This window comes from Monodelphis domestica, chromosome 4, assembly GCF_027887165.1.
Source record: "Monodelphis domestica isolate mMonDom1 chromosome 4, mMonDom1.pri, whole genome shotgun sequence".
Classification (NCBI taxonomy): domain Eukaryota; kingdom Metazoa; phylum Chordata; class Mammalia; order Didelphimorphia; family Didelphidae; genus Monodelphis; species Monodelphis domestica.
Genome location: NC_077230.1, coordinates 118942180 through 118957865, shown reverse-complemented (window position 1 = coordinate 118957865; position 15686 = coordinate 118942180). Strand labels below are relative to the sequence as shown.

Here is a 15686-nt window from a genome sequence, read left to right as displayed (position 1 = left end):
AAATAAAATTGCAATAATGCATTTGTTCAAAAACACAATGAAGGGGAAAAAAGCATAACCACATATTTGAATAAAATTTTCACGGTTTTTCATAATAATCACAAGGGACCCTAACCAAATTCTTTGGCTTTCCTGGAATAGAATATTGAATATTGTTTAAAAATAAAAGGGTCATAGACTAAGGTCTAGAAATCTTATTGATTAACAAAATTTTTGGTTGCTGAAAGTGTTTTCCTCTGCCTGAATAGAGAGTAGGCTTGACTTGTTAACTCCAGTTTGATTTAGATATAAGAATGATTAATGGCCAGGTATTTATTGGAGATAAATTAATATTCATCTACCTGAAAAAAAAGAATTTCCTTTTCTCATAGAAAAGACTTCATCAAATAAGGTTTTAAATGTTAACTGGTGTTCAACACAGATATTGATGATAGTTCGAGAAGTCATTTTTCTTTCGGTAGGATAGATCCAAATTTTTAATCAGGATATGGAAACTACCTCCCCATCAATGTTGACTTGGCCACTTTTCTGTCACTTAAGTTTTAGGAACTATATGGAGCACTGCAAGGTTAACTAACTTGTCTATGGTCACGTAAGCTAGTATGTTTGTGAGCCAATACTTAAAACTCAGCTCTTCTTGACCTCAAGCTTAGCCTACCATTCGTTATACAATGCTATCTCTTAAAGAGGATAGTAAATAATAAATGGGAAAGTCATAATTATAATAACAAAAAATAGTAGTGTGCTCCATTTTCCTCAACACTTTTAATTATTCTTTATATGTATTAATTCCTATCAGAATTGGCAAATAATTTTGTAGCAGCATATTAACTTCTGTTATGAATTGTTTTAAATGAGTGTTCACATTTCATCAAATGTTTATACTAGTAAAGCATGTTATTAATTAATAAAGACAGCATAACCAAAAAGGATGATTTACTTGCTGATGTCTCTTCAGAAGGTCCTTTTTCTAGAAAGTACATAATAGTAAAGTAAAATAAATCTACAATGCCTAGTACTGACCTTCTAAAAAGATGAGGGTAAGTAACTCTCTGAGTGGCTGAATAATGATGCTGATGACTGAAAGATATCAGTATCATAAATATTTTTTTCTACTGGGAAAATAGCATTTTATTTATTTTTTTTTAAACCCATAACTTCCATTTAAGTATCAGTAATAGGCAATGGAGTTTAAGTGACTTGTCCAGGATCATACAGCTAGAAAATGTCTGAGGTCAAATTCAAACCCAGGATCTCCCATTCCTAGGCCAGGTTCTCAATCCACTGAACCATTGTACCTGCCTCCTGAAGACAGCACTTTAGAGAATAATGGAGCTGCAGTCTATCTAGAAAGCTGTTCTTAGGATCACATGGGACCACTCTAGCAATAAAATTTACCCTTTAAGAAACAGTCACTTAGATAGGCTGAAAAATATCAAATCTCAAACTGTACATATATTATTCTGAGTTAACACTTAATTTCACTTAGTGAAGTACTCATACACTGGAACCACATCCCTGAAAATATCCCAAATTGCTCTTGAGATGAATCTGACAACTCTAAAATAAATTTTTAAGTGAAATAAGATTCACTGATTTATACTTCACTTTTTTCATACTAGTATAGTTGTGTGAACTAACACCAATAATCATTACTTTATCAGTATCTGACATATTGCTATTTTATGAAATGATGGACTATACCCAAAAGGACAGTTTATGATGTTCATCCAAGTTAGAGAAGAAAAAAAACATGACCAAAATCGAGTAAGGTACCACAAATAGAGCTACTTACACATACTATTTGATGGGAATAACTCATCAGGAAAGAGATATAATACTTAGCTCAGAAGAAAAACCTAAAATGGCATTGGTTATTAGGAAAAAAGAAAGGGGGAAAATGGCTGCTTGAATATCTTCTGCCAAAGTCATGATAATCCTAAACCAAAAGTGGTTTAAGTAGCTCATTCTATATCCTCACCACATTGAGAAGATTTAAAATTTTATATTTTGAATAGAGAAAGTAAAACACAAAGATGGAACATAACCAAGTGCTAAAGGCTCAGTCCTGATCTCAAATATTCAATGTATTTGGTCTAATGTATACATTAGATACTACACTAAGGCTATATCCACACAACACCAACATCAAAAGAATACCAGATTAGGGGTGGGGGAGAGTTGGTAGGGAAAAAGAAAAGAGGTCAAACTTTTATCTCAACTAATCAAAAATTGCATTTTTAAAAAACATTTTTAACAGGAAAATTTCTCATTGACAAGGATGGCGTTGAGAAATGATGGGAAGTAGGGATATAGCATCAAGTTAAAAGGAAAAACCACCAGTTCATTCAGAAAATGTTATGACTGTTTCAGCTGGAATGATTGAGAAAAATCCATTATCATGAGCATTCTGCAATATCAGACATCTACTTATCTGGTGAACAAGGAAGGGTCAGCAAAGGATATTCACATATCATACGTTATGGTTATGCAGACTGGACATGGCATTGCAGATCCCCTTGATAGCAATGATCAGTCAGAGACAGTAGGGATCTATGCCACTTTACCTTTACAAAACCTGACATATTAGAGAAGGATTGTAATAAATGGTGAGCTAATCAGTGATGAAGACACTAAATTATAATTACTGGTTTGGTTCATAACACCCCATCCATCCCACCCTCCAACTATTATATTACCCTAAGGTGAAGGGGTGGGGGGCAGAAATTAGTGATGAAAAAAACAACAACTTTTAAGAGATGAGTGCATTGTAAGCTTTTGAGGAAAAAGCAGACAGCAAAATTACATTTCTAGATTTACAAATCATTTCCTATTTAGTTTAATTATATGTCACACAATAATAATATTACAAATTATGAAATATCTTTATTGCCCAGAATTCTATTATTTGATTTGAGAGATGGGCCTTGTTATACAATGGTAAGTACTGTCCTCATATTTTCATTTACATATTGCTTACTAAATTCTAAATAGACACGAAACATTTTTACTTAAGATACTTCACTTCCCCCTACATGATGCAAGCATGGCTGTTTTTAAATAATCAAGGACAAAATGGAGATGGGTTACAAATGAACTTTAAGGAAATTAAGAGTAACTACAGGAGATGCTTGTGTGTTCTTCTTTGTCCTGAAGATAAGAATATAACTAAACCATAAAAGCTGACAGGAACTGGCAAGGAAAGAAACCCTCATGATCAAGTCTGTTCCTTATCTGTGTTGTTGGCCTAATCTCAGAACAACCAGGGATTATAATCTTATAGATTCAAAGCACACTGTGATACAAGATTTGATCTTAAATTTACACTCAGGACAAAACTGTTGGAGCAAAGTAAATTATCAAGTTATATGTTCATTCTATGTAATTAAAGGTGATGGGAAGAAAAAAAAAGCTGACTACAAATCTTTTTGGAGATTTACAACTTAAAATAGCAAGACTTAAAGAAACAATCCTTGAAATGGCACTTTCTCAACAATGACTGACATCTCTGATTTTTTAATTACACTTAAGATCTTTTGCCTTTAACCAGGAACAACTCTAGTCTTCTAAGTGATAAAGTAGTTGTGATCTTTTTTTCTTTTTCAAACCTAGTTTTAAGAAATGGCAGTCCATATGCAGTTCAAGTAAATACACAAATTAATCCCCAAACTTTAAAAGTCATGAATCTCAAGAAGGCTGAATATCAATGCTGCAAGTGAATTTTTAAGTCAGCAAGTCATTTCTGCTGAATTTTATCTTAGCCCATACAAATGAGCTTAGGTGGTGGTAGCTAGTAGTTAATGACAAAATATCATGCTGGAGTGGTGTTTTTCTTCTTGATAAATGAAAATTAGAAGTTGTCAAAATTCAAGCATGCAGAGGAGGATAAAGGGTAAACTGAGGAAGAGGAAAGAAGAGAAGAAAGGATCACAGGGAGAAGAAGGAGGGAAAGCAAAGTCATTCCACGCAGGAGTATGTTGACTAGGCAATCAGAATCAGGAACAGGAACTCATCTGCCTTAAAAGATTTCAGTGCCTACGTGTACTCACCCAGTGGAGGGAAGCCCCGAGCAGGGCTTGTATCTCGGCTGCTCTCACGGCTGGTATCGCGGCTGCACCCCTGACTCATGCTGGGTCGAGGGATACGGCTGCTCCGTGCTAGCATGCAGCATGGAGAGTTTCAGAGAAGGTGAACAAGTTTAATGAGGACAGAAAAGCTCACAAAAAAATAAGTCACATTCTGTTAATGTAATTAATGACATTGTTAATTATCACTTCCAGCAGTTCTTTCCTTTCAAGTGAATTTTGCAGAACCATCTACATTTCTTTTGTTGAGGTTTCTTATTTGCTAAGTTGACCATATGGAGGTTTGAGTTTAAAATGTATTCACAATTCCTTAAATTGTTTTTAATAGTAAGAATTAGATTCATATTTAAATTTATGAATTGAAGAGAGCTATTTTGAGAAGATGAACTATGGTCAGAGAATATAAGGTCCAAAAGCATTTGCTGAGGAGCACCAATTTTGATGACTGTTGAATACAGTGAAAGGACAAAGAAAGTTGATTTTATGCACATTTGTTTCTCACAAAAGAATTAATTGTATTGAACTATTATTAAAGAAAAATTCAAGGTAGCAAAGAGTTGAGAATGATTTTCACTCTTCTCCTCCATAAAGCTGAAGAAAACTTTCTTTTCTTTTTTTTTAAAACTAGATAAAATGGAAAAGAAAGATAAAGACTTAAGAGTAGACTTTTCACTGCAAGTTTAGCATAACATGAAGATCTATAGAATAGGAACTTACTGAGATTACAGCAGACACAGTGATTTGTGTTTAAAAGGACCTTTTTTCGGTGTAAAAAACATCCAATCACTACAAATATTGACTGATGAGATAGTATTATTCCAAAGTAAGAATTAATGCAGGGAGTTATTCAGAGATTAGCCCAGAATCCCCCAGTAAAATGGTAATAGCACTGGGAAAAGAATAGTGGTGCTTGATTCGAAGCAAAGAGAAATATATTGTCCAAAATTTTGCAAAAGATATTCCATATGGAGTTATGGATCATTTGACTAAAGAATGAATAAGAAGGTCAATTCTATATGCACGTAGAAAAGGTTATCTTCAACAAAGAGCACTTTACCAACCACCCAAAATAAAAATTTCAACAGCCTGTGTGGTTTCTTAAGTTTAAAAAAAATAAAAAAAGAGATTTGTTCCCTTATATTACTCAAGAATAGCCCCATATTAACCTTATTAGCTCTAAAATGAGTTTTAAAAAGATCCTTTTCAAACAACAGCTAGTCAACAGCAGTTACCTGAAATAAAAGAAATCTCAAAAGAAAGCTTTAAAAGAGAAAGACCCATAGGATTCTACCAGAGGAGGTCTTCTCAATTAATAGCACAATGAAAGACCTAAGCAGTCAAAAGACAGCATAAAGATATTGAATGCTCAGAATTTGGGAGGGATTTGGGAGTGGTAATGATAAACTTTGCTCACTTTGTAATTTAATTTTACCCTGGGTTTGCCTACTATAGGAACATACAATGTTTTGGTAATCTACTGTAATAAAATAGATTGCAACTCTGCCTCAGATATCTTATTCCAATACTTAAAGAGTAAAGTAAATGAATTGGATGGCCAATTTTATGAACAAAAATAATGGATGCCTTTGATAAAGACAACCAAGAAATAAAAAGCAAAAACCAGCTTTCCAAAGGAATCTACTTAGATACTAATAAAGAACTCTCAGGTCTGCAATGGCAAAAACCCTCTAAAACTGAACTTCCTGTATCACACTCACTATGAAATAAAACGAAGTTTTATCTTAGTATTCATTATTATGGAACATTTAGGTAATTATAGATAAAGTATGGAGAGGAACATCTGGACATTTTAGTCAATAATAATTCTTTGACCTGAAGTTGCTTAATTCTTTATTTTATTCTTCCCCAAAGATGTGGTGATAAATTTTTTTAAACAACTCCAATATTCTAAATGTCTGAACAATTTTAAAGAGTTTGCCTAGAGTATACAAATATATAAGCAGCTCCTTGGATAAAGAAATACTGCTTTCTTTCAGGGTTCTGCATAGTATGTAATGAAAAAAAAAACCCACTATAAGGTCTATTCAGGCCCCTTAACTTAATTTTACACAAGTGACTTTATACCTTTCCACGATTTAAATTTCTCCCAAAACAAGAACCCAGTTAATTCTGGAGGAATATCCTGAAGAGTGAACAATATGTCTCAAGTATTGTTAAATTCTCCACAGAAAGGCACCAGTAAACTAGATTTTCTCAAAAACTCCAAAACATTTAATAGGATAGTATGATTGCTACAAGCTGACCTATTAACTTGACTAACCTTAGCAATCATATATATGCTTCTGGTGGAACATTTTCTTGTATAGACTGACCATTTATTTCCCATAAGTGTTTGCAAATTATGTCAGGCTATCACAGAAGCAGACATAGCACATGTGCTATGCATAATATGATAATGAATATTTCCTTCTCTCTATCTTGCATTCTTTCTGTGGAATCACCTGAGAACATCTGATTGAGTAAAATCTGAGTGAAATTTTGATCTTATGTAAAGAACAGTAGAACATATTTAAAGAAAACCTCAACTTTTTATAAGTCTTACCAGATGATTACACAGTGTTTAATTCACACTGGTCTGAGCATTCATAAAATAGCAAGTAGTTAGATATTAAATTCATTCTCCACATTTGAGACTGTAGGGTATAAAATGTGGTCAGATGCTTAGTTTAACGAAAATTTCCCTTCATATGCTAAAAGCACAAATTAATATATATCTCTTATATGAAATCATGGTTTAGACACAGAATAGTGTAAAATGAAGTATAATGCATTCTCACTAATAAAACCACACCTGAAGACAAAGTGCTTTAAAAAATTATTTTTTCTAAAAAGAATGGCTATAAAGAAGGAGACAAACAGTGGAGTCCAATAAATTATGATCATCCTGTGTCTTTATGAGGTGCTGATGTGAATATTTCAGGATTAGAATTAAGTTTGGGGTCAGACAAAGAGAAAACAGGATGGAAAATACTTAATTTGAACTTTCTAAAAGCATTTTTCAGACTTTAGATCTTTATTTACTAACATGAAAAATTTAAAGCTTAAACAAGTAAGAATTCATTCTCTACATCCTTTATCTCAAGATTTCGCTATTAAGTGCTTTAGTAGAAATACTATTTTGTGTTTGTCAGTTACTACTATAGATTATATGTCTTTGACTTTCTTATGGATTACACCAAAAAACCAAAATATGATTAAAACTAAGTCATAGGGACAAAATGTCCAATTTCTTCACTAATTTAAAATAGGTAAAGAGAAAATATTAATTAAAATAATTAATTAGAAAAAAATAGAAGTAAATATTACTGAAAAATACTCAAATGAAAGTATAATAATTAGAATATAAATTCAAGTTAAACTATTAAAAATTTTTTTCCTTCAGGAAAATATAAAATCAAGTATCATTTAAAGTAATCTTTATGGGGCAGCTGGGTAGCTCAGTGGATTGAGAGCCAGGCCTAGAGATGGGAAGGTCCTAGGTTCAAATCTGGCCTCAGACACTTCCCAGTTGTGTGACCCTGGGCAAGTCACTTGACACCCATTGCCTAGCCCTTACCATTCTTCTGCTTTGGAGCCAATACACAGTATTGATTCCAAGATGGAAGGTTAGGGTTTAAAAAATAAATAAATAAAATAATCTTTAGTAGTAACACAAGTATAAAGTATGAATTTTATAGTATTACAATCAACAGGAAAAATATAAATATTTTTTGAAAATAACAAATATAACTAGTGAAATAAGTCTTAGAGATTAACACCACAGATATTCACCATTAAATGGGTATTAATAGTATATTATGTGAATTCAAGAATTTGAATGAAGAAAAATAGCCAAGGCATTTTTCCCACTTTTCTTTTATGACATTCATGTAATGGGGTTTTGTATTGTTTTTCAGTTGAAAGATTCCCCCCCCCAAATAAATGACCTAAGATATTATATTATCACAATTCATAATATATCACAAATTAGAATTCTCTATTTGTATCTTATCTCATTAGATTGCAAGTACCATGAAAATAGGAACAATAGTATTTAGATTCTTTCTATTTTGGGGACTAGAAAAGTATTTTGTATCCTGTAGGTACTTAATTAAGAAATTTTATTTCATATATAGCTATGTCATTTTATTGCAGAAATACAAAAAATTAAAAGTACAAGAAGACTCTGTTAACAATTTTGCCAGTGATAAATTCAACATGTAACTCCTATCCTCAAAAATACAGAGAGAAAAAGATTTGATAGTAGTAGAAAATGTGTAGTTTATCTAACTGATAAGCATTTATTACTAAGCATCTCTTTTGCACCATGCACTAAGTGATATGCAGAAGAAAAACCAAAAACAGTCCCTGCCCTCAACGAGCTTACATTCTATTTAGAGGAGGCAGATAAATACAAAATATATAAAAGGTAAATACAAAGACATTTCTAGAAAGAATGGAACTGAGGAAAAATCTGCTAGCATCTAATTATCTTTTTTACTTTTCTGTGTAATAATCTAACATTTTGTATAAGTAGAATATTTTCCAGCACTTAAAAAGTGCAATGTCTATAAATACATTGAGTGGTAGAATTAGGAAAGAGACTGAATGTTATCCACAAGGCTTAGAAATTTGGATAAATATTCTCCTTAAAATGAGAACTTAGCATGACAGTTTAGCTCCCCAAATTAAGGTAAAGAAATCCAATTTCTACCGAACTGTTTTGAACATTAACACTTTGGAGAGGGCTTCAGAGTCTTTGGAAGACAAGAATGTGAAGGATTTAGAAGTAGTTCCTATATTCGAGATAACTGCAGCAATTCAGGTAAAATAGAAAATGAGATCATGATGGAGGTTTAAATATCAAAATAAATTAATTTAAATCAATGAAAGAAATTAAAAGAAATATACTAAATAAGCAACAAATTTCAAATTAATCTTTAAACTTCATAAAGTCAGTTAACTGTATAAAAGATCTCTGAGGCCTGAAAATGTCATGAACACTTGTATTACCCTGATGAATACATATGAGGTTTTCAAATTGAAGCGCTTATAAAAAGACCAGATGCAAAGAAAGCTATAATGAGCACATGAATTTAAAATAGCTTCAGATTTGAAATACAAATGCAATTTGTATTTCAATTCTATTGAAATACAATTCTATTCCAGCCATAGTTCCTCCCAAGTTATATCTATATAAACACCAAACAATATATTAAACCAGTTAACAAAAATCAGTCAACACAGATAATATTGTTTAAAGAGCTACTTGACATACTGAAGTTTTTACTTGGTTTCTTGCTGCCTAGGAGTTTTAAAAATGCAGCTTAAATGAAGCCAGATCTAATTTCCAGTGGAGAAAGAGGGGTGGCTGTTGTCGGGAGAAGGGAGGCAACCTAACTGATTTATATATGAAGCGCTCTGATTAATGAATAAGGCTTTGACCTTGGAAATACCTATTCATATAAGAAGAAGAATTAAACCCTCAAATAGAAATTTCATATTTTTAGAAAGTATACAAGTTTTATGTGAAAGCAAACAATGTGACAACTATACCAGAACAGCTTCTTTTTAGCATAATTCTTTAAAAGTATATAAATGATTGAAAGTAGACCAAAACACCAGAAAGAAACATAGAAACAAAAAGGTCTATATTTAATTTTCAATAGAAGGAATATTCTTTGCCTTTAAAAACACCTATCTGATTATTTTCCTTATCTGATGTTCATAGTTTATTTTTTTTTTAACCCTTATCTTAGAACCAATATTGGTAAAGGTCAGGCAATGGGGGTTGAGTGACTTGCCCAGGATCATACAGCTAGGAAGTGTCTGAGACAAGACTTGAACCAGGACCGCCCATCTTTGGGTCTGGCTCTCAATCCACTGAGTCACCTTGCTGCCCCCACAGTTTTTTAAAAGAAAATGCTAGAGGCAAAAATCAAAACTAAAATATTTCTGCAACTTACAAAACTTGCTCTAACAAACTGCAAGGAAAAGAACTAAAAAATGCAAATTCTTTGAAAAGCAATGATAAAACATGAAATTAAATCATTAGACTAATGGTATTCCTTTCCCTTGGTCCGTATACACTATTTAACCTATAAAAGGATAGCGAAATTGAGAGACAATTTAAAAAGGAAAGATCCATGCATCACTTAGCTCAGGATATAATTTAATATGTATTATTAACACAACCAAAATAAAAGTGGAATAATCTTTATTTTGTCTTCAAATAAAAAGAGCTTTCCTCAATGTTGGCATGGTTTTACTTTGTAAAGAATAGTGCTCCAGGGTAACTTTTGAGAATTCTTACCTTGTCCACCCAAGCGGCTAGGACTTGTTTCTCGACTACATCCCTGACTCCGTGGGATCTTGCTTCGTTTATCTGAGGATGTAGGCACAGGTGTACCTCTGGCAGATCCTCCTGAAAGTCCACTATAAGCACTCCCCAACAGTTTTCCTGGGGAGCTTGATCGGCTACCAGCTAAAAAATAAGGCAAGAAAAAAATACTTATAGCAAATGAGCAAACAGCAATGACTTATGAGGGTTGTTTGTATACTATATGAGGTGAACTCCCTTGAAGGGTCATAAATAACTATTTCATTTTTCATTATCAATAACCAAACTTGGTGTATAAAATAATACTACACAACTACTGTTATAGCAAAACAAAACATAAATAATTTGAATATTTTACAACCATGTATTTTTGACAGCATATTTATAAAGGAAATAAAGGAGGAGTGGGACTTCAAGAGATATAATAAAAGGGATGGTTTAAAATAATTTTAATTTTACAGATAATATATTTCTAGGTAAGAGGCAAGGAATTTCTAAAGTTTAAAGGATTCATGGTTCTGGCATGGTGAGGCAGAGAAAATGAAAAAAAAAAGAAGCCTCTCTCTGTAGGCAATTATTACTATCATTTGAATGAATCATTTCTGCTGCTTCTTCTCAAAATGAATAATTTTAAATACTGAAACATTCACAATTTAATTTCATTAAATAGAACAAGAAATGTCTTCATGATAACCAAGTAGTTATCTTTAAATTCGAAGTGTCACCACGCACAACTCACATATCTAAATAAAACATTAACTTATTGGATGGAAAAAATAATTTTCCAACTCAAATTCAAATAAATACATTAGAAAAGTATGGAAAAATATATTTAGAAAGAGAAATAAAGAGAGGGAGAGACAGAGACAGATAGAAACAGAAAGACAGAGACAGAGACAGAAATCTTATGCAAGGCATTTTGTATGAATGGATATTAACAAGGGGCTTGGGATGGGAAAGGACACATAAAAGCAACAAGAGAAATGTCTTACCACCAGCAGGATTAGCAGATCTGGATCCTTGATTATAAGAGCAGACCAAAGGACAGGCAAAAAGTGGATTAAAAGACAATAAGACGATACAGAAGGTCATCATGCAGCATTTGTTAGGTACAACACCAAAGTCTTTTTTTACAAACACATTTAGCAAAGTAGACTTATTTTGAGGTCTCTTCTTATTAATTAGTCTTCATTAAGTTTCCACTATAACTCCCTCAATCTGTATCACATTCAAATCCCACATGACTTCTAATAAGCTTGACCATATAATCACTATTGAGTACAAAGAACTCTCACTGAGTTCCAAGGGGCAATTTTGTGTGTATTTGGGCTGGGGGAAAAGTATTGTGACATATAATTCTGATAAGAAAGATAAAGTTTCCCAAATCAAACGATTAACATCTTGACATGAAATATGGCCTAAATGAATGAAACATTTCAGGAACGCTGGCTGAAAATCGTTGTTCCAGTGTCATCAAATGACACAACCATTAGCATCCCCTAAGAAACTTTATTTGTTTCCTAGAGAAATGGAAAAAAACTTAAATTGTCTCTATTTCAACTAGAATATCCTCCTCCTCCTCCTCCTCCTTCTCCTCCTTCTCCTCCTCCTCCTCTTCCTCCTCCTCAAGCATTTATATATGGAACTTAAAGGAATGTAAGATGTATCTCATTTGATACAACAATCCTGTGAGGTAGGTGCTATTCCTATTCTAAGATGAGGAAACTGAGGCTGAGAGAGATCCAACCCAGTAACTTTCCTGGGGGGTGGGGGGGAATCTCATATAGTTGGTTAACATTTGTTGCAGGAATTAGTCAGGTCTTTCTAATTCCAAGTCTAATATTGCATCAAAATACCACCTAGATATCTCTAGAATAACCTACTCAGGCTACACACACAGAAAGAAACTATTAGTATTTATAACCATGACATAAGTGCAAGTTCATAGACAGATTCTATGTGTATCTAAAATTACTTCAGACCTCAGCTGCTTCCCAGGCTCAGAGGCTGACTTACATCATCCATGCTTGACAAAACAGAGAAGCAACAATGGAAGCCAAGGAGGCTGGTGCTAAGCAAAAGCAGGAGGTCAGGCTAGCAAGAAAGGCAGGAGCAGGGGGGCAAATATAAGGAAAGAGGGGATATAAGGAATTCTCATTGCATTTACTTGTGATCAGTAAATACAGAATTAAGCAGAAAGTAATTATTATATGACTATTTTAACCATGTCAAACAGTATGCTTGCCAAAATAAATATATCCTTTTCTAGCTATGTTACAAATCACAAATAATTACTAATCCAAGAGGTTAGGTAAGGCTTGGAAATTATGACAAGGAAAAAAAAGAGAATGCTTAGGGTAAGATGACCCACAGAAGCCTCGAGTTGCAATACTCCAATTTTTTTAAAGCCAATTTATAGCCTTTATATTAATGAAAATCACATTGCTTGGTTTTGCCTAATATAGTTAAATATGTCTAAGTATCTCTTCAGGGATGCAAACCTGGGGCAGTCTATATTGGATGATCAAGACTGAGTTGAATAAAAATACTATGAGGATGAGGAGAAAAAACTTATTTCTTACGCTGAGACTGTGAAACCACTTTTGCTCTGCTACGGCCACGGTTGTCAGGAGTGCTGGTAACACTGACTGCGCTTCCTGAGCTCTGCCGTCGTGTGCGTATCCGGCCTAGAAGATTGAACAGAAATAAAATTTCTATTTTATATGGAAAGTAAATGCCCTATACAGGTTAAAGCGGGCTGAAACACAAGAACTAGTCACTACCCAAATAAACCATGGGAAAAATATGACTGTGTATGTTAGGGGGTGACATCCTCTTGTATTGTATACAATATGAAAAATTCTGTGCCCACACAGATGCAGCTCCAAATGCACATTCTATACCCAAAATGCAAAGTGATCTTTAATAGAAAACATAACCCTCTTATTAAAAACACAAAACTCAAGAGTTATTTAAGATAAAGGAATATTCCAAATGCACACCATCCAACCAGTCTGGACTATCAGTCCAATATCTCTCAGAGAAAATCTTAAGGAAATGAAGTAACAGCTGAAGAAATGTTTTCAATAAATATATTTTTATAATTATCTTTCATTGTGATTTTGATTTCTAGGAAACCTAGGTATGTTAGATTCATTGAGAAAGGTGCAATAGGAAAAAAATTGTGTAAAAAAGAATCAATTTTCATCTATTCACCAAAACAAATGCATACTACTTTGAAAATAAAGATTTTGCTAAACTCAAATAAAAAAGTAAACCTTCTATTTTTTAGAATTCTACAAGCTTTCAGGATTAAGAAGAAGTTGTAGAAGATGCCAGGTATCTAGAGAAACACATTCTAAGAAATAATTTCATATATTCAACATTTATAGAAAAAGGTTTCTAGATGACTTCTATTACTACACAAAGAAGCATGAACTTCCTTAAGGAAATTAAAAAGTTGAAACATTTTCAAACTATGTGATCAGAAATAGCAAATGCTTGCAAAAGCTGGTCATTTGAATAAAACCAAAATTTTCTGAATACAAGGTTGCCCTAGTTTCTAAGGATAGATATCATAATAACTATCCAATAAATTAAAATAGGTATATTTTAAGAAATAACTATCAACAAAGTACCTCCAAATTATTCCTTGCCATAAAAATAATAAAAAAATTTAAAGATGAAAGAAAATGCCCTTTTCAGCATATGGAAAATGAAGGTACAAGGAAAAAAGGCTAAGGATGTAGACTTGAAGAAAATAACTGGGCAGAGGGGAGAGGACCTGCTATTTTTTAAGGGAAAAGAATCACATTCTGGGACCTTTGAAAAAAGAAAAATTTTTGAGGAGGCTGCAAATACATAGAGCCAAGAAAATAACAAACCTTCTGAATAATCAATCAGTGGTGAGTGGTAAAAAGAGAAAAACAATTTCTAATTATTCACTTTAAAAAATCAATAGGGAAAAAAACGTTATTCTATAAATATAGCAAGTAATTTTTAAGTTTTCTATCGTGATAAGGCTTGGGAGGCATGAGGAAGAAATGGAGAAGAATAAAGAATAGAGAAAACACAGAGGTAAGAGTTAAGAAAGAGTCATAGACAGGTATATTGAGCAGAAGAAAATAACCTCTCATAAACTCAGATAACCACATGTATCAACTTTTATAGCCTAATTGTCCAATCATGTATTTTAAGAACATTTTTGACAAAATATTTTAAAGTCACCTTTGCTCTTTTACAACTATAAGCATATAGAGATATCATCTCTCAGTACTTGCCCCATGAGTCAGATGGAATTAAGCTAAAGCCTCAATCCACAATAATGATCAATAGAGCAATTAGCTTTGGCCTAACCATCAGTACTGTAAACAAAGAGCTAATATAGTTTTGATTCTCATGAAGAAAAGATAATATAGGCTTTAACATAAACAGGACTATATTCAATTTATAGAAATAGATAGTCATTTTATTCCTGCTTTGCATTCCTCATATATTCTGAGTTCCAAATTCTACAGATTATGAAAATTAATAAGTCAATCTAGGAAATGAAAAATAAAAGGACATTTAATAAATCTAGAGTACTTTGATAATGGTTGTCATAGCACATTTCTCTATCATGATACTGTATTTTTATTCATCTGCCTTTACAAGAAGAGGGTTCTAACATCTGGAATACTCGTTCCCCTCATCACCTCTGTCTTATAAAGTCCCTACTTTCCTTCAAAGCTTAGTTCAAGAGCTATTTCCTATATGAAGCCTTTCCTGATTCTGGTAGGTAAAAACACTCTTTTCCCCTTGAAATTTGCCTACATTTCTTGAGGACAGATATTTTCATATTTATAACTCTGGTATCTAGCCCAGTGCCTTGCCTGTACAAAGTATGTGTTTAGTTAATGTTTGTGGAATAGAGAAGGCATAGTTATCTCAGAAGCAAAAAACAAATGTGTATTTTGTGTTCTCTTGCATTTTTTTTGATAATTTCAATACCGTATAGGAAGAATACCATTCATAAATTTAGTCCCAAAGATGATGTTTGCCAACAGCTTTAGATCGCTGAAACCCTCAAAGAATTATTTTTTCATAAATTATCCTGGTTTCTGTATTGATAAAAAAACAAAAAAAACCCACCTTCCCTACCTGTTTACTTTTTCAGTGCAATCCCTTGTGGTTACCTTGGAAACTTGCTTTGCTTTGTTTAGTCTTTCACAGTTGATTATCTTATGTTTCTGTTACTATATACATTGTTCTCCCAGTTTCTG

General features: G+C 32.8%; 1 protein-coding gene across 14 annotated transcripts in view; it reads right to left on the bottom strand.

Moving 5' to 3' along the window:
• Positions 1-15686, bottom strand: part of CLASP1 (cytoplasmic linker associated protein 1) — a 355336-nt gene that overhangs the window by 94790 nt on the left and 244860 nt on the right. For 9 of the 14 annotated variants that reach the window (XM_056793731.1, XM_056793732.1, XM_056793738.1 and 6 more), the window contains 3 exons: positions 13008-13112; positions 11418-11444; positions 10399-10569 (listed from right to left, as the gene is read on the bottom strand). In XM_056793731.1, the coding sequence (XP_056649709.1) occupies positions 10399-10569; positions 11418-11444; positions 13008-13112 (303 nt within the window). Of the gene's footprint in view, positions 1-4049; positions 4158-10398; positions 10570-11417; positions 11445-13007; positions 13113-15686 lie in introns of all 14 variants that reach the window. The other 5 variants (XM_056793734.1, XM_056793740.1, XM_056793736.1 and 2 more) reach the window with 2 other exon arrangements.